The sequence below is a fragment of the Lutra lutra genome, chromosome 4 (genome assembly GCF_902655055.1).
Source record: "Lutra lutra chromosome 4, mLutLut1.2, whole genome shotgun sequence".
NCBI classification, from domain to species: Eukaryota; Metazoa; Chordata; class Mammalia; order Carnivora; family Mustelidae; genus Lutra; species Lutra lutra.
Window position 1 is genome coordinate 164897028 of NC_062281.1, and position 19047 is coordinate 164916074.

At 38.6% G+C, this 19047-nt stretch overlaps 1 protein-coding gene across 3 annotated transcripts in view; it reads left to right on the forward strand.

Annotated features, from left to right (window-relative positions):
• The window catches only part of FOXJ3 (forkhead box J3), a 153943-nt gene that overhangs the window by 39670 nt on the left and 95226 nt on the right, over nucleotides 1–19047 (forward strand). For 2 of the 3 annotated variants that reach the window (XM_047724681.1, XM_047724683.1), the window contains exon 3: nucleotides 10867–11191. In XM_047724681.1, coding sequence (XP_047580637.1) covers nucleotides 10867–11191 — 325 coding nt within the window. Of the gene's footprint in view, nucleotides 1–10754; nucleotides 11192–19047 lie in introns of all 3 variants that reach the window. The other variant, XM_047724682.1, reaches the window with a different exon arrangement.

Sequence of the window (19047 nt, forward strand, 5' to 3'; positions counted from 1 at the left end):
AGAAAAGAGCAGTTAATATATTAGGGTTCCAAATTCAGATCCTGTTGGAGAAGTTCTGGACTTTAAACTTACAGAAAATGGACTCCAAGCTGTGTTAATATTGTAAAATATGTGAAGTCTCATTATGAATAGAACTCTGACCAGTTCTCATTTTCCAAGAGAGAATTTAAAGAAATATTCTTCATAGCAAGGGAGATCTAGATTAGCCAGTTAAAACTTTTTTTTTTTTTTTAAGATTTTATTTATTTATTTGACAGAGAGAGATCACAAGTAGACGGAGAGGCAGGCAGAGAGAGAGAGAGAGAGGGAAGCAGGCTTCCTGCTGAGCAGAGAGCCCGATGTGGGACTCGATCCCAGGACCCTGAGATCATGACCTGAGCCGAAGGCAGCGGCTTAACCCACTGAGCCGCCCAGGCGCCCCGCCAGTTAAAACTTTTAATCTTGGGGCGCCTGCGTGGCTCAGTGGGTTAAGCCTCTGCCTTCAGCTCAGGTCATGATCTCAGGGTCCTGGGATCGAGCTCCGCATTGGGCTCTCTGCTTGGCAGGGAGCCTGCTTCCTCCTCTCTCTCTCTGCCTGCTTCTCTGCCTACTTGTGATCTCTGTCTGTCAAATAAATATATAAAATTAAAAAAAAACTTTTAATCTTTTAAAAAAAATTATTTATTTTTAAAATAATCTCTGTGCCCAAGATGGGGCTCAAATTCGTGACTCCAAGATCAAGAGTTGTGTGCTTTATCAGCTGAGCCGCCCAGGTGCCCCCCTGGCCAGTTAAACCTTTTTTTTTTTTTTTTTTTTTTTAAAAAACATGTACCTTAGGGGCACCTGGGTGGCACAGTCAGTTAAGCGTCTGCCTCTGGCTCAGGTCGTGATGCCAGGGTCCTAGGATCAAGTCCCGCATCGGGCTCCCTGCTCGCTAGGAAGTCTGCTTTTCCTTCTCCCACTCCGCCTGCTGTGTTCCCTCTCTCGCTGTGTTTCTCCCTGTCAAATAAATAAATAAAATCTTAAAAAAACCCAAAAACCAAAAAAAACAAACAAAAAACCCCAACACATACCTTAGAGTTATATACCTTAGAACAGATTGAGTAAGTTGTGAACTTTTCTCCCCTTGGAGATCTTAAAGAATATTCTTAGTCTTCAAAATAGGTAATACTAGGACTTTGGAAAATGAATGAGGTTCTTTTTCATCTCTGATTTTATGATAAATAGCTCTGTTATCACAATAGTTTTACAAATGATAGTTGTCTCACTGAATCTCCCAGATTTTTCTATTTTTACTTTTTTGAAAGATTTGTATTTATTTGAGAGCGAGAGAGAGAGCATGAGAGAGGCGAGGGTCAGAGGGAGAAGCAGACTCTCTGCTGAGCAGGGAGCCCGATGGGGGCTTGATCCTGGGACTGCGGGATCATAACGTAAACTGAAGGCAGTTGCTTAACCAACGGAGCCACCCAGGTGCCCTAAATCTCCCAGATTTTTGCCATTAGCTGTGTTATGACTGTTCTTGGAATTTTAGGGGGGAAGAGAAGTTGTGAAAGTCAAAAGGTTTGAAGAATGATCTACTCTCTGTGTATTGGATTCCTTCTCCTAAATTATGATTCTTCCACCTGTTTTTTTCACTTCAAACCAGTGAGGATTTTTCAGGTTATTTTTTTAAAAGGTCGTTGCTTATAGGAAGTTTAAAAGGCTCAGTTATTCATACCTTCTTGGAGATTAGTTTGATGCTACTTCAGGAATCATCATATCATCTTACTCTCTGGGGAAAGGCATGTTCTTAGTTCTCATATATAGTCTACAAACAAAATTTTAAAACCTAATCCTTCTGGGTCACTTTAGTCATTCCATTGAGACTGCTAAACAGTTACTGTGTCATTTAGGACATGAAAGTTTAAAGCCACTAAGAGTGAGAGCCATTTAAAATTTGGAAAATTCTGGGGGCCTGGCTGGCTCATTCGGTAGAGTACAGCAACTCTTCATCTTTTCCCAAGGGAGACAACCCAGAGTTTCATCCAGTTATGATAATTAGCTGAAAATCTCAGCTCTTTTTTTTTTTTTAACACTTTAAAAAAAAAACGATTTTATTTATTTATTTGACAGACAGAGATCACAAGTAGACAGAGAGGCAGGCAGAGAGAGAGGAAGGAGCAGGGTCCCCACTGAGCAGAGAGCCTGATGTGGGGCTCGATCCCAGGACTCTGGGATCATGACCTGAGCCAAAGGCAGAGGCTTTAACCCACTGAACCACCCAGGTGCCCCAAAATCTCAGCTCTTGAGGTAGTGTTTCTTTCATCAGATGCTGGTGTGGCTTCTTGTGGTTCAAAGATCTATGAACCAAAAATGAGTTATTTACATTCTACCTAATATATAGTGGTGGAGAAAGAATTAGGATAACAGCAATAAAAGGTAATATTCAGAAAAGGGAATAATGGGAAACACTCAGTAGTCATTAGCTCATTATAGAATCTTACTAGGTAGGAGTGACAGTGACTCCTTGACAATGTAGTAAGTTCCTTAATTTTCCTCTTTGGTAGGGCTTCCATTGTCTCCTATGCCTTCTGAATGGTCTATCTTGTCCCTTATCTTCCATGGCCACATCTGAGAGATGGATATTAGTGAAGATGCCCTTTCTGGGAAATGTACAGCTTTTATAGCTCACTTCTTGTTGATGAGCTTGGGTATTATTTTGGAAACTTAAGAGGCCTTTGCAGTCTAGTCTCTTCCTCTCCCCCAACCTTCCATACAATTATCTTAAAATACTTAGTTTCTAGACTTTTTGCTGCTTTGATCTGCAATGCCTGCCCAGACAGAATTTTTCAGTGTGAAGACTGTGCCCTTTGTGCTCCATTTACCCCAGGAATTTCCAGTCTTGTTTTGGTGCCATGGAAGCCCTTCCACAGTCTGGTGAAACCTGTGAATCCGTCTCAGGATAATGTCTCAAAATTCACAAAATAAAGTACTTAGGATTACAAAGGAAACCAATTATATAGAAATATGGTTAGCAAAATATTAACTTTGAAACATAGTAATGTTAAAACATTAAATAACATTAAATAAAAGATCTAGTGGCAAATCTAATACACTAGCATAATTTTTAAGTAGGTAAGTTTAAAAGTTGAGATTTTGCAACATCTGCATGTGAGAAGAATACATTTGTGATTTTTATTGCTGGCCAAGTTGCAAGTACTGTTAGTGCTATGATGTGTTGTCTAGTTTCATAATTAAAGGAAATGCTAAATTTCGGTTACAAGTTAGTGGAAATAAAGAGTATTTTTTCCCCATCCAAGTTCATTGACCTCTTCTGGCTTCTAAGGGAAAGATGGTTCTGATGAGGCCATTTGAAACAATGGTGGAAAACATGGGTGGAAAGAAAATACCGTTATGACATTGCTTTGTGTGGCAAGGTACCAGTCTTCTCTACTGCCAAGGCCGCAGTTTTGCAGCTACCATTTAATTACTTCAGTTTGCTGCTTCAGAAGCAGTTGGTGTTTTTTCAGCTATGCAAGGCTTTAAATTACAGGACTGTTAGCTTAAATTGCAGGCCATAGGCAGGGAGTTACCTCCCTTAGCAAATCTGCATTTTCTCCCTCTGCTTGCAGCTCTAATCACAGTTTGTTTTTCTCTCAGGACTTTGTTTTAAGTGACAAGAAGGAGCCAATGCATGCCAACATTCTAAATTTTTTCTGTATCTCTTCTTGCGATAGCCTTAGCTGGCCTGTGGTTCGCTTTCTAACTTATGTAGATGGCCACATTTGACCAAATCCTGTCACTCTTTGTCAGTCTTTGTCACTGCAGTATCGGAGTTAATGTTTGCCTTATCAGCCTCTCTTTTAAGAGTGTCTTACTTTAGGTTTTTTTGTATTCCCCACTTCCATATGCCAAATTTGACTTTTGTTAAGAATTGCATTCATCCGCTGGTGATATCTTTTTATGGTAGTTAAGCACGTAAGTCTGGAAGGTGAGCAGTTCAGGGCTCAGATGGCAGCTTCACAATTGCTTCACAAAAGGCGCAGGGACCCGGATTCCTTCTCTCTGCTCCTCTATTCTCAGTGTATGGCTTCCATTTTCAAAGATCACCTTATGATGCAAGATGACACTGAAGCAGTAGCTATTGTGTCTTCAGAGAGCCAGAATGGAAAGAGGCACAATGCCATCCAGAATGAAATTGAGATTGTATTCCTCAGGAAGAAGGTAAAAACAGATGTTGGGTGGCAGTTAGTGGTTTCTGCCATAGCCCTACTTCTGGTTGCCTTGGGTGCTAAGCTTCTGTAACAAAAGTTATATATTTAAAAAAGTGTGTGTGTGTGTGTGTGTGTGTATACATACATACATATATATATGTATATATATGGGTGCCTGGGTGGCTCAGTCAGTTAAGCGTCCAACTCTTTGTTTTGGCTCAGGTCATGTGAGATGGAGCCCAGTGTCAGTCTTGCACTGGGCATGGACCCTGCCTAAGATCCTTCTCTTTCCTATCCCTTCCCTCTCAAGGAAAAAAAAAAAAAAAAAAAAAAAAAAGTGGGGTGTGTGTATTGTTTCCTTGGGATGCATGCGATCAGAATTACTGCTGTGCTAATTATAAGGATTTCTTTTTGAGTTTTCAGTTGCTCAGTTTTTCTTACGAGTCTTACGATGAATTTTTCTTGTGATGAATTTTTCTTAAGTTTTTTAAGGTGCTAAAATTTTAAAATGCCAGATGCCAGGAATAGAGTGGGAGGATTCAGGAATACCTAGGTCACAACATCATTATCCTCATTATTCTTATTTTCCTTGATGTTTTCTTCTTACCTTTATTTAGGAAGCCAGCAGTATCTCAGCAGCACCACCCCCCCTTTGATAACTGTTGAAAACTCAAAAACTTTCTGAGTAATCTTGGTTACTTGTTGGGAGTCAAGGAGGTTGCAGAGGGAGGCCCAAGCAATGTGTTAAAGTATGTAGAAAGATTATTTGGGGTCCTATTAGTGGCACTGTTCCAAAAAGTGGGATTAGAACCCCCGACCCTCTCCCCATCTCATGCCTTAAGGTTGAGTTCTTTTTTTTTTTTTTTTTTTTTTTTAAAGATTTTATTTATTTATTTATTTGTCATAGAGAGAGAAGCGAGAGTGAGCACAGGCAGACAGAGTGGCAGGCAGAGGCAGAGGGAGAAGCAGGCTCGCTGCCAAGCAAGGAGCCCGATGTGGGACTCGATCCCAGGACGCTGGGATCATGACCTGAACCGAAGGCAGCTGCTTAACCAACTGAGCCACCCAGGCGTCCCTAAGGTTGAGTTCTTATATCTTGGTGCTGTTTACATTTTCATGTTATACAGAGAAGATTCCTCATGAAACTTTTTTTTAGCAATAAATATCATCATAGATTTAAGACATGAGTTTCCAATCCCTGTTTTCTATGATAAGTAATGTTATCTTTTTATCTTTGCTTCTATCTTTCTGTTTTTCTCTGCTATTCCAGAACTGTTTCTGTTCCCGTGTAGTGCTGCTTGTCAGTCTGAGTCATACTTTTTTCCATTTCATAAAGGACTTCAATCCTGTGATTATCCTTACCTCATGCTGTTGAGTCCTTTTTTTCTTTTGCCTCTTCCTTTTAGCTTGTCAACGTGTATAGTTTCACTTGTTTGGGAAGGATCACACCCACACCTTCATTGGCTAGTAACTGTTTCAATCATTTAACCATTATTTATTGACCCTTCACTTACTATGTTCTTAGGCATTAGAGAGAGAAAGGAATAAGAAAATTTCTTTTTCCAAAGAGCTTGTGGTCTCTGGGGAGATAGATAAAGATAGTTATAATCCTGTATAAATCTTGGGATAGAGGTGTTTATATGCTACTGTGGGATTGGGACCTAGTTTAGTTTGGGAGATGGAAGATAAGAGTGGATTGACGGGGCTTTCTGGAGGGGGAGGTATTTGGTCTGAGTCTTGGAAAAAAGTAGAAGCCAGCTAGGCAGTGTTAAGACATTCCAGAAAGGAGTGTTTTTAAACCAAATACTGTGTTATTTTTCAGATAACATGTACCTGGTATGGTGTTTGGTAGGATCTGAAATAATTAGTTTTATGGTCACTGTTCTCAGTGGGAAGGTGAGGGAAGAGGGAGTGAGTGTAGTAAGCTTAGGTGTATGATGCAATTATACATATGCAACAGCATTGCAAATGCCAAATTGAGGTTATAATTGCTCCAGGAATTTAGAGAAGGATTAATAAAAGATTAATAAAAACTAAAGTAGTTGAAAATGAGTTTAGATTTAGTATAATGGGAGAAAGGGAACCATTGAAAGTTATGGGGCACAATGACATGAAAACAATGGTGACAGATTTCTCTTGGAGTGTATGCGTGTACTCAGGAGGTGATTAGCAGAGAGGAGTGGTAAGAAATCAGAGGCTAGGAGGCCAGCTAGGAAGCTTTTGGAATGAGGTGAGGTAATGAGGGCCTGACATTTCTTAACCAGATTTCCATAACCAGATTCCTCAGAGCCTCCCATGCTGTTTTTAAATTTACCACCATCTGTTCTCTTATACAAGTGGACTTCTGTCATCACCATTCCATTAAGAGGTTTCTTTCTAAAGTTACTGATGATCTGGTCATATCTAATGGTCATTTTTTGTGTTCTTCATGCTTAATGGAGAACCTCTGCAGTGTCCACGTGACACCCCAACGATGGAAGCACTTTATACCTTACTACCAAGAATATATAAAATTTAATAAATAGCACACAGAATCCCCACTTTTTCAGAGTTTAAATTTAAGATAGATATTTTATAGTTAGTTTAAATTTGATCTAGCAGAACTGATGAAGATAAGCACAGCAGTGGAGTGATTTTTACTCATGGTGTCTTTGATGACTAGGGACCATTTTCTTTCTAGCCTGTTGAGATCTTTACTTTCTTCAAATCTTAGTGGAAGTTCTTCCTTCTTTGCCTCTGAAGGCTGCAGTCCATGTTGTCCTCTCCCTTCAGCCTTCCTTTCTTCTTCAGTTTTTCCTTACTTTTGACCTTCCTAATTGGACTGCAGTTTCCTGGAGGACAGGAATTTTATCATACTTTGTTGTGTGTGTGTGTACACAAAGTTTTATAGCCCTGTATATGTGTAATTATAAATTCTTAACTGTTATATATTAAGTACTTAATTATATTTTTACATTATATTGCTGAGACTCTCATAGTCTCAGTTAGTGGCAGTGGTAAAGGAAACAGAAATTAAAGTTGGTTCTCAGTAGGGGCATCTGCAGTATCAGTTATGTTCCGGTTTGGAATGTGCATTTTTTTTTTTTTTAAGATTTTATTTATTTACTTGACAGAGAGAGAGTACAAGTAGACAGAGTGGCAGGCAGAAGGAGAGGGCAAAGCAAGCTCCCCACCAAGCAGGGAGCCTGATGCAGGGCTTGATCCCAGGACTCGGGTCATGACCTGAGCCGAAGGCAGTGGCTCAACTGACTGAGCCACCAGGCGCCCCTGGAATGTGTATTTATTTTAACTTTGAAAATGTGTGTGCCTGGCTCCTTTGGGAATTTGAACAAAATAAAGCTACTTAGTGGAGCCGTAATTGAGGCAAATAGGATGACAGCATGGAATAATAATTGCCAGTGGTTTTAGAATGAAATATGAGTAATAATAATAGCAACTACTATTTAGCATAACCACCACCACTAGTAGCTAACATTTTTTGAATGGTTACTGTTTGCGAGTCACTATTCTCAGTACTTTTCATCAGTGAGGTACGTACTGTTATGCTCATTTTACAGATGAGGTGTGGTAAAAAAACAAACAAACAAAAACCCAAAAAAACCACTAATGGTTTGAGAGCATTGGGAGACCTGGTTTTACTTCTATTGTTAACTACCTTTTGTGAATTTGGGCAAATCTTTAGCTTCAGTAGACCTTAGTTTTTCATCTTTAGATTGAAATGATTGGTTCCTGATCTCTAGGGTATTTTGCCTACTCATTTGACAACAGGTGATGTGTAAATTACATTGTTTTCTTGAATTTTTAAAAAAATTTCTTTCAGAGAGAGAGAACATGAAAAGGGGGAGGAGCATGGGGGCGGGAGAGCAGGTTTCCTGTCAAGCAAGGAGCCCATGCAGGGTTCCATCCCAGCATCTTGGGATCATGACCTACGTGGAAGGCAGCCGCTTAACCAACTGAGCCACCCAGGTGCTCCTACATTGTTTTCTTTATTCCATAAATTCCTGTAACTTACTTCATGCTAGCAATGAGCGATTAATCTAATGCTGAGATTATAGAGCACAATAGTAAGGGGTTTGTTTGTTTGTTTTGTTTTTGTTTTTTGATCTCTGAAGCTATTGTATAGAGAATTTAAAGTTCAGATTTCAGAGAAATTATGAAGTAGAGATGGAGGGAATTTGAGAAAGTGAAAAAGATAAAACTGGATCAAAATAATCTAAGAGGAAGATAATAGGACTCTACTGGCAGTGTAAATAAAATCATGGCTGTCTCTTGATTTATAATTGCTGTTTCTTAATCTGGTTTACTTTATAGTGCTTTAGTACCCTTGCCAGATAATCCTGGAGTAATATTATTAACTAATACTTAACGGATCTTTCTTCTGTGTATATACTACCATATTTAATTCTCAAAATAATATTCTAATTTTTAAAAAATTTATCTGAGAGAGAGTGCTTGTGAGAGCGAGCGTGTTGTGGTGGGAATAAGGGGGTTCCGGGGAAGGGAGAAGCAGATTCCCTGCTGAGCAGAGAGCCTGATGCAGGGCTCCATCCTAAGATCCTGACTGAGATCATGACCTGAGCTGAATGCTTACCTGACTGAGCACCGAGGTGGCTCCCTCAAATTAATATTTATTTATTATTTTTAAAACTTATTTATTTATTTGAGACAGAGAAAATGAGAGAGTGAGAGTGGGGAGGTCAGAGGGAGAAGCAGACTCTCTGCCAAGCATGGAGCCCGATGTGGGGACTCTGTCCAAGGACTCCAGGATCATGACCTGAGCCAAAGGCAGTTGCTTAACCAACTGAGCCACCCAGGCGCCCTAAATTAATATTTTCACTCTAGGAACTATTATTGTTTCATTTTACAGATGAGAAAGCTGGAGTTTATTTATTTATTTAGAAGGTTTTATTTATTTGTCAGAGAGAGAGAGTGTGTGTGTGTGTGTGTGTGTGTGTGTGCTACGAGCACAAGCCAGGGGGGAGCAGCAGGCAGAGGGAGAAGCAGGCTCCCTGCTGAGCCAGGAGCCTGATGCGGGGGCTCAATTTCAGGACCCTGGGATCATAACCTGAGCCGAAGGCAGACACTCAATGGACTGAGCCACCAAGGCATCCCTAGAGAAAGCTGGAGTTTAGATAATTAATATTAATTAACATTTTCATTTCCTGCAGCTAGTAACTAGTACAATCAGTGCTTGAACTCTTTTTTTTTTTTTTTTTAAAGATTTTATTTATTTATTTGAGAGAGAGAGCATGAGCGAGGAGAAGGTCAGAGGGAGAAGCAGACTCCCCATGGAGCTGGGAGCCCGATGCGGGACTCGATCCTGGGACTCCGGGATCATGACCTGAGCCGAAGGCAGTCGTCCAACCAACTGAGCCACCCAGGCGTCCCAGTGTTTGAACTCTTGATCTGCCTGACTTGAGAGCCTATGTTCTTACCAGTTCTGTATTGCCTCCCAGAAGTTCATATCCTAAGCACGAATTGCAGGCTGCTCTTTGCCTGTAGCTGTTTGGGATGAGGGCCTATATTGGATTTTATTTGCCACAAGTTTTTTCTTTTCACTGAGGTACTTCCAGGTTTTTTGTTTTCTTTTTTCTCGTTAGTTTGATATCACTTAGAAGTCTTTCATTCTTCTCTGCTTTATTGTTGTGGTCATTATTCCTGTTTCTTTGATCCCATGGTAGGAAAAGTTTATATCCTCAGCTGAAAGCTAGCAATTCCAGTATGAAGTGTCAAGCTTTGTTTCTGTATTTTTATCTTCAATTCTTTGAGCAGCTTTTCCCTTCTCCAGAAAATGTGTTAACCTGGCAGATTTTGTTTTTCTTTTTTCTTTCTCTGGGTTGTAACAGTCTGAATTTTTCAGCCTTGGAGAGAAATACGTTACAGAATCCAGATCACCAGATGTTTGCATTAGGCTGCCCTGAGTTTTTACTGCTTCTTGCTGTCAGTTTATATGATTTAATCTCGTCTATCCTACACTCCCAGATCTCTAGTTTTCTTACGCTTGTTCCTTGTGGATTTTGTGGATTTTTTATTATTTTTTAATTGCCTGGGTGCTGCCTATCTTCCTCTTGTTCATCAGTATCCTTGAGTTTGCATTCCTCTTTTGGGTCAGCTCCCCCAGCTAGCTTGTCTACTTAATATTCTTATCTACCCTGCTTGCTTTTCCTACCTCCCACCTGCTCAGCTCTACCTTCTTTCCTCCTTGCAAATTCCTGTGCCTGTTTCTCAGTCACTTCTCTGACCTCTTTACTTTGGGTATTCTTTTGCTTGTATTACTCCCCTAAAATTTGTGTAAAAGAAATGCCAGTCTTAAGTTTTAAAGGGCCTATGGTGTTGGTGAGTAAAGAGCTGGACTGCAGACTTATTTTTCATACTATGATCCTGTTGCCCTATTTAAAGTGATGGTCTTTTTTAGAAACATTGGCATTGGGATCACTTTGTATGTACGTATTGTTCTGTATCTTAAACATTTTAAAACCTTATTTGTTGTGTTTAGGAGAGGAAAAAATTTTAAAAGATTGGAAATGTTGAGCCCTTAAATATTTGATTTGGTCATTAACATACTCAATCTTTTTCCTCCAGATTTAACTCAGGCTTTCCCTCACTTTGGAACTCCTAGATTTGTGAATATTGGATATTTTGAGAAGCAGGGGTTCTTTCCTTGATACTGACTAAGGAGTCTATTTACCTTCAGGATGACATCTGAACTGGAGAGCAGCCTAACATCTATGGACTGGTTACCACAGCTCACCATGAGAGCAGCCATCCAAAAATCTGATGCTACACAAAATGCACATGGAACAGGAATTTCCAAGAAGAATGCACTCCTTGACCCAAATACAACACTGGACCAGGAAGAAGTCCAACAGCACAAAGATGGGAAACCTCCATACAGTTATGCCAGCCTCATTACATTTGCAATTAATAGCTCACCCAAAAAGAAAATGACTCTAAGTGAGATATACCAGTGGATTTGTGATAACTTCCCATATTATAGAGAGGCTGGCAGTGGTTGGAAGGTAAGGATTTTATTTAAATTATTGTATGTATGCTATAAACAAAAAATAATAGTAGTTTCTGTTGAAGATAAAGCTTTGTGGGGCTTCTATAATTAAAAAGTGAAATTCTGATTATCAGTCATTTTTAAGATGTCAGAAAAGGAAATTAAATGTTTTTATTAAGTGATTAACTTTATTTTTGGTAGAATACCAATTTGTTAAAGCTTTATTATGTTACATGACTGATGGAACGTAAATAAGAACAGAGATAATGTAGCATTCACTGGAAAATAATACCTGCAGTTCAGGTGAGTTGATAGTAAGTCTTTGGTTAAAAAAAAAGTATTAAACTAGTATTGTTCTCATCATCTAAGCTTTTTCTTTAGCTTTTATTTTGAAAGAATTTTAGATTTATATAAGAATTATATAAATAGTCCAAAGGGTTCCTGTATGTCCTTTATTCACTTCCTTTATGTTAACGTCTTATATAAGCATAGTACAGTGATTAAAAACTGAGAAATTTATGTTAATACAGTACTTTTTGAGTAAGTAGTACTGTTAATTACTACGTAAATTACAGACTTCATTCAGATTAGTTTCTCTTTTAGTGTCAGGATCTAGTCCAGGATCCTGCATTACATTCAGTTGTCATGTCTCTTTAGTTTCCTCTCATCTAGAGTAGTTCCTGAGTCTTTTCTTGTCTTCTATGACCTTGACACTTTTTTTTTTTAATTTTATTTTTTATAAACATACATTTTTATCCCCAGGGGTACAGGTCTGTGATTCGCACTTCACAGCACTCACCATAGTACATACCCTCCCCAATGTCCATAATCCCACCCCCCCTCCCAACCCCCCGCCCCCCATCAACCCTCAGTTGTTTTGTGAGATTAAGAGTCACTTATGGTTTGTCTCCCTCCCAATCCCATCTTGTTTCATTTACTCTTCTCCTACCCCCTTAACCCCCCATGTTGCATCTCCTCTCCCTTATATCAGGGAGATCATATGATAGTTGTCTTTCTCAGATTGACTTATTTCGCTAAGCATGATACCCTCTAGTTCCATCCACGTCGTCGCAAATGGCAAGATTTCATTTCTTTTGATGGCTGCATAGTATTCCATTGTGTATATATACCACATCTTCTTTATCCATTCGTCTGTTGATGGACATCTAGGTTCTTTCCAAAGTTTGGCTATTGTAGACATTGCTGCTATAAACATTTGGGTGCACGTGCCCCTGACCTTGACACTTTTGAAGAGTACTTGTCTGGTATTTATAGAATATTTTGTAGAATGGTATTGTATGGTGTGTTTTATAGTTAGGTATGTCTGATATTGTCTCATGGTTAGACTGAGGTAATACATTTTAGGGAAGCATAATGCAGAGATAATGTGCCCGTCTCTGTATGTCATTATCGAGAGGTACTTGATGTTACTGTGTCTTATAACTGGTAACATTAACCTAGTTCTTTGGTTAAGGGGATGTCTTCCAGGTTTCTCCATTATAAAATTACAGTGTACCACTTCATAAATTATAAAACGTTTTGGGGAGCTACTTTGAGGTATGCAATTTTCTTAAACTTTCGCTCATTAATTTTAGCATTTGTATAGCAGTTTTTATTGTTTTCTAGTGGTGATTTTTTTCTTTTCTTCATTACTTCTCTATTACTTGGGATTCTTCAGTGCAGAAGACTTACTCTTTCTTCCCTTTTTATTTATTTATTCCATCATTTATTTGTGTTGGGTGCACTCATGGACATTTATTCTTTGTGCTGTCATTATTTGTTAATCACATTGTTGTAGCTTTGGCCATCAGGAGCTCTTACAAGTTGGCTCCTTTGCCCTTTTGACATGGCCCTATTATTTTGTTTGTTTAGCAGTTTTTAACTTTCTGGCATAACAAGATGTTCCAGGCTCATCTTGTATCATTCCTGTTCAGTCCTAGAATCAACCAGATCTTTAAGAAGCCCTAGTTCCTCAACTAAGCTTTTTGATGAACAGCCAGATTACTTTCCTACCTATGTTCTACAACAAATAATCCAACTTAACTTTCTTTTGTGTCTGTACATGTTATGTTTTTATTCCCATACAGGAATTACCCAGTTGTATGCTATGTAGGGTGTGTGTATGTACATGTGGAAGAAGGGAATTTAGAGAGCTTTAGATGGTAGTTACTCTTGTTTCTCATAAGCCTTCATGTCTCAACACCTTTGACTTTTGTGTTTGTCTAGATTATTAAAGATATTTACTAACTCCGTATACATTGATGATGTGCTACACACCATGCCAAATGGTCAAGTGTCTCAAGGGAAGGGATTTTTTTTTTAAAGATTTTATTTATTTATTTGTCAGAGAGAGAGAGCGTGCGCATACAAGCAGGGGGAGAGGTGAGCAGAGGGAGAAACAGGCTCCCCGCTGAGCAAGGAGCCCAATGCAGGACTCGATCCCAGGACTCTGGGATCACGACCTGAGCTGAAGGCAGACACTTAACTGCCTGAGCCACCCAGGTGTCCCAAGGAATTTTTTTAAAAAAGATTTTATTTATTTGATAGTGAAAGAGAGTGCATTTGAGCCAGGGGAGGGGCAGAGAAGCAGACTCCCCGCTGAGCAGGGAACTTGATATGGGACTCATCCCAGGACTCTGGGATCATGATCTGAGCCAAAGACAGATGTTTAACCATCTGAACCATCCAGGCACCTGGGAAGGATTTTTTATATATCCACCTCTTTTCCATGTCCTAGCACAGTGCTTCCATTTAGTAAATCTAGTAAATGTGGTTTGGGTGAAACCCTGAATCCTGGTTCCAGCCTTCTTTCCTAGCTTTTATTTTTTCCTAGTTCTTTCTCATGTATCTCCCCCCTACTACCCCCCCCCCCCCCACCCCAGTTCAGCCTACTACCTGTCCCTGGAAGTAAAAACTGTGATTTTATTCTTGCTTTTGTTTGACTCTTACTTGTCCTTTCTCTCTTTTGCCTTTTCTCTAGTTGGCATTATCCTATTTTTCTTTCAGCTCGTATGTTACCTCTCTCCTCCCTATAGAACTAATCTCTTTGTGGTTCCATATGATTGATTAATAACAGTATCTAGACTTTTAGATTTTTATCCAGATATCTATCTTGTTTCATTAGTTTTTTATTTCTATACTCATATACTTAAATGATAGTTGCTTTTATTATTTTCTGTGTGTCAGGTGCTATATGCCTAAGTGCCTTCTTATGTTATTGTCTTTTTCAGTCACACAACAGTCTTAGGAAATAAGTACTGTTACTCTCCAGATTTGAAAAGTAAGAAAACTGAGGTTTAGAGAAGTAACTTTGCAGTTTCTCAGAGAATGTAGGAGCTAAGATTTGGTATCAGACTTGGTAGATTTGGAGCTTTCAAATCTTGTGCCTTAACCATTACACAGGACCTATAATTTTGCAAACACTATAAATATTTATTGAATTTAATTTGCCAGGATGAACTGTCTCTTAGCTGGCCAACTCAGTATGAGAAGTGATTGTTTACAGTATAATTTTAATAAGAATCTTCTCTAACAATATTTCAGCGGAGGAAGTATATAATAAAATTTGATCCATGAATCAAACCCTCATTCTAACCAAGTAGTAGTGATCCATCTGAGCTGTGTGTTTTGGCATTACCACTAGGCACTGCTATTCAGTAGAATCCTTTGGTCAAGATTTAGGATGAGGGAAGGCTAGCAGATTCTGATAAACATGTTTAGCATTGGAAAAACATGGTGGCTATGGACTAGAAATGCTCCAGATTTGATTAAGTGGCTTGGAAAGCCCATCAGGGATTCATGGTTCTGTATCACTGATTGTAAATGTACATATTTCCACAGACCAGACAGGTGACATAAATGAGTAAAGCAAAAATGATGACTGCCTGAAGAGCGTGCATGTCCAATGTAGAACAGCTATGCTCTAGGCACTTGTAGTGTTTTAGGGCATATGGCAGATCTTACAATACCCCCACCCCCAAGAAAATTCAGATATCTGGATTTTATGTGCTGGTTCCCAATTTTTAAATGTTAATTTCGGTTTTCTTAAATACAGTGCAGGCCAAACATAAGTCTGTTGGCTGAATTCATTCTGTGGAGCACAAATTTCCAGTCTCTGGTTTAGATTACATCCTCTTGTTTTTAGCCAATTTAGTCTTTCGTTCATTAATTTGAAAAAGATTTTATTTCCTGTATATTCTTATGAGCAGTATATTTGGCTTTGGCCGTACTAAGAAACTTAGGACAGGGCCCCTAAGGAAGCTTATAATCTTTAGTGGATAAGGGAGATATGTATAAATAAGTAATTATGATGTTCTATCAACAGCGCTGTAATACAGAAATACAAAGTGCTATGCTATGATGGGTTGGCTAGTTGGGCACACCTAGTGTGTGTAAGCCATAATAATATCCAGCATATATGTAACTTAGTAAAGCATGTTAAATGAAGGGTGAAGTTAATAAGTGCTGTGAGAATTTAGAAGAGCTTATAGAAAGTGTGATGAGGTTCTAAAGTGAGTGACTTTAAAAAGATAGTGCTAGGAGAGTACAGGAAGGGTGAATCAAGAAAACTATTGAAGAAGTGTAATTGAGCTTTATTTTGAAGATGAGTAAGATTTAGGAGGGTGTTTTGTATAACAAACACTCTTAGGAAAGAGTTTTTTGTACGAGTTCTTGGTAGAGAGCAGCGAGAGTTGGGATAGGGCCATAATGCAGAGATTTCATGAATATATGAATGCCAAGATGAAGAAGAGCTTCGTCCAGATTTGGTAGTGAATGGTACATGAAGGTCAATTATATACCTCATTTACTGTCTGAGCTCAGCTCAAGTGTTAAGTCCACCTGAGGGTACCTGATCCATTCTGCTGAATTTCATGCCGCTGGCCAGCCCAGTTTGTGGTCTGAAACTGGTTTGGAAGTAATTGATAACAGTTTCAACTGGAAGAGATAATGGTTTAGATATAATGAGGAAAGAAGGGGATAGGGGAGATATGGGAATAGGTGGAGGATTATATTACTCTTAGAACCCAAGAGATTATGTGTTCAGTCTCTTGCTTTAGGCAGATCTTTACTATTTCCAGGGATTGCTGTCTCATGTTTATTCTTTTCTTTTTTTCCCAAGATTGATTTTATTTATTTTAAAAGATTTTATTTATTTATTGTAAGATTGATAGAGACACAGAGAGAGAGGGGAGTAGGAGAGGGAGAAGCAGGCTTCCCGCTGAGCAGGGATCCCAGGACCCTAGGATCATGATCATGACCTGAGCCGAAGGCAACGGTTAACTACTGAGTCATCCAGGTGCCCCTCATGTTTATTCTTTTTTTTTTTTTTTAAGATTTTATTTATTTGTTTGATAGAGATGCAGCGAGAGGGAACATAAGCAGTGGGATTGGGAGAGGGAGAAGCAGGCTTCCTGCAAAGCAGGAAGCCCCATGCAGGGCTCGATCCCAGGACCCTGGGACCATGACCTGAGCTGAAGGCAGACACCCAGTGACTGAGCCACCCAGGCACCCCATGTTTATTCTTTGAAAAAATCCTCTTCCTCCCAATTTTAGGTGCTTAAAACTTGTCAGGATTGTTTCTGATTTTATTTTTGTAAACTGAGAAATAGTTTAAACATTGCAAATGGAGACAAATGGAAATTGGTTTATCTTCTCATTGCTCAGGTCCTAACTCTGTTTTACAATTTGCTGTCCTTAAATTTGTTTTGCACACTACTACCATCTGCTACTCACTATTTCTTCTGTCACCTAGAGGAGAAAATGTTGTCATGGTCATATGAAAGGTTCAAATAGAACTTTAATATTTAGGTAAAACTCCCTTTCATTTTGTGCTAAGGTGTAGAAAGGAGATTACATACTAAAAATAACTCTTTGAATATTCCAGAAGAGTTTAAAAAACACTCTTTAAATTTCTATGATGGGATGATTTTGTAATCTGAACTAGAGGAAAAGGAATTAAAATATTTGTGCTATTCATTTTACTAAAGAGAATTAACCTTTACTAGGGTTTAGGGTAGTAAAAAGAAAAATACAGAAGAATGCTATGTGTATATTGAGGTGTATTATACTACTTTTTATGTGGGCAGAAAAAGAAAAAAATATATTATTTTTAAAACAAACTTAGGAATAATAAACTAGAAATATAGTGAACATAGTTACCTATAGGGGATGGATGGAACTGAGGTAGAAGGAATATAAGAGAGAATAAGATTTTGAGTATACTTTTTATTTAAAGTAAGTGTTTTACACATTCAGTGTACACACACACAGACACACACACACATACAGGATGGGAAAAGGAAACTTTAGAACTGAATATAAACAGAAACAAATAAGCCATATATCATATCAAATGGATAACATAATCACACAGAAAAAAATTCAAACTTTGAAAAGAGCATTCTATTATTTTTATGGGATACATACTAAGATAGAAAAGAATTGCAAAGAAATTATGACCTTTACTTAATAGATTTGTCTAGTGGTTTTTCACTAAAGACAGCCTCTACCTCCAGTAACACCAAGAAGAGAAGTTAGGAAGTTGAGAGTATTCTGAAACTATTTTATGTGCATGATAGGGTAGAACACATGAATACATATATTGATGTGGGGTAACCAAGGATCTCACAGTGGGAAAAGAGATGCAGGTAGGATTGTGGTGGTTAATTTGAATTGGAGGTGCCAGTTTAAACTCAAGTTTAAAATAAAAATCACTTAGAATGTTTTTAAAATTTAGATTCCTGGGTCATAATTCCAGAAATTTTGAATTAGTAATCTTGGATGGAACCAAGAAATTGGCATTAAAATTCATTTTAATTGATTCTAATCCAAATGGATTGTACTTTTGAGAAACCACTTTTGGGGCTGGGGTTTCTAAGGCCAAGCAATATGCCTTGATCAGTTATTTAACTTGGTTCATTTTTTCTCCAGGGGAACCTAGACCATTTAAATTATGTCTACCCCTCTATTCTCTTAACTTCTTTTCTTAGAGTTATTAGAGGTAAGGTCTGGCCAAAATGTGAGGTGTGAAGTTATCTCTTTTCTTAATTGTGTGTGTGTGTGTATATATATTCATGTTTTGACTTTTGTATCTCTCTAGGTATTTAGAAAACTTTTTTTTAAAGATTTATTTATTTATTTGAGAGAGAGAGAGATTGTGCACACACACATGCAGGGGGAGGGGGAGAGGGAGACGGAGACGGAGAGGGAGATTCTTAAGCAAGCTACACATGGAACCTGATGCAGGACCTTGAGATGATGACCTAAGCTGAAACCAAGAGTTGGATCCTTAATCTACTGTGCCACTCAGGCACCCCTTTCTCTGGGTATTTTAATTTTCTAAATATGCTTTTGGTATTTTTTTCAACAGAATAATGATTACTGTATGAAAAGCATTCTATTCTAGATTCTGAGTTGATAGGGTCCCCCACCTCATGGAGCCTACTGAAATTTTGGTATAAGATGCAGTATATGGGAAGAACACCGTTAAACAAATAATTACAAATGTAATAAGAAATCCAGGGTGATAAGGAAGTTTATTACAATGAAACCTAACCTATGGAGAAGCCAGAAACGACTTCCCTCAAGGACTGATGTTAAAGCCAAGAATGAATTGAAAGTTGAGTAGACTCAGTTCCGTGAAAGGGATGGAGTAACGTGGGGGGCAATTATATTTGCAGAGGGAGCAACACAGGGAAGGCCTAGAGGTGAGAAAGAAAATTGGAGGGGTTGAGTATAGACAGCAAAGGAGGTTGGGTCAGATCATGAAGGGTCTTTGGAGGCTTTGTTAAGAATTTTGGATTTTATCCTGAGTAAAATAGGACGTCATTGAAAAATTTTAAGTGAAGGGGTAATAATGAATTTACCTTGTGA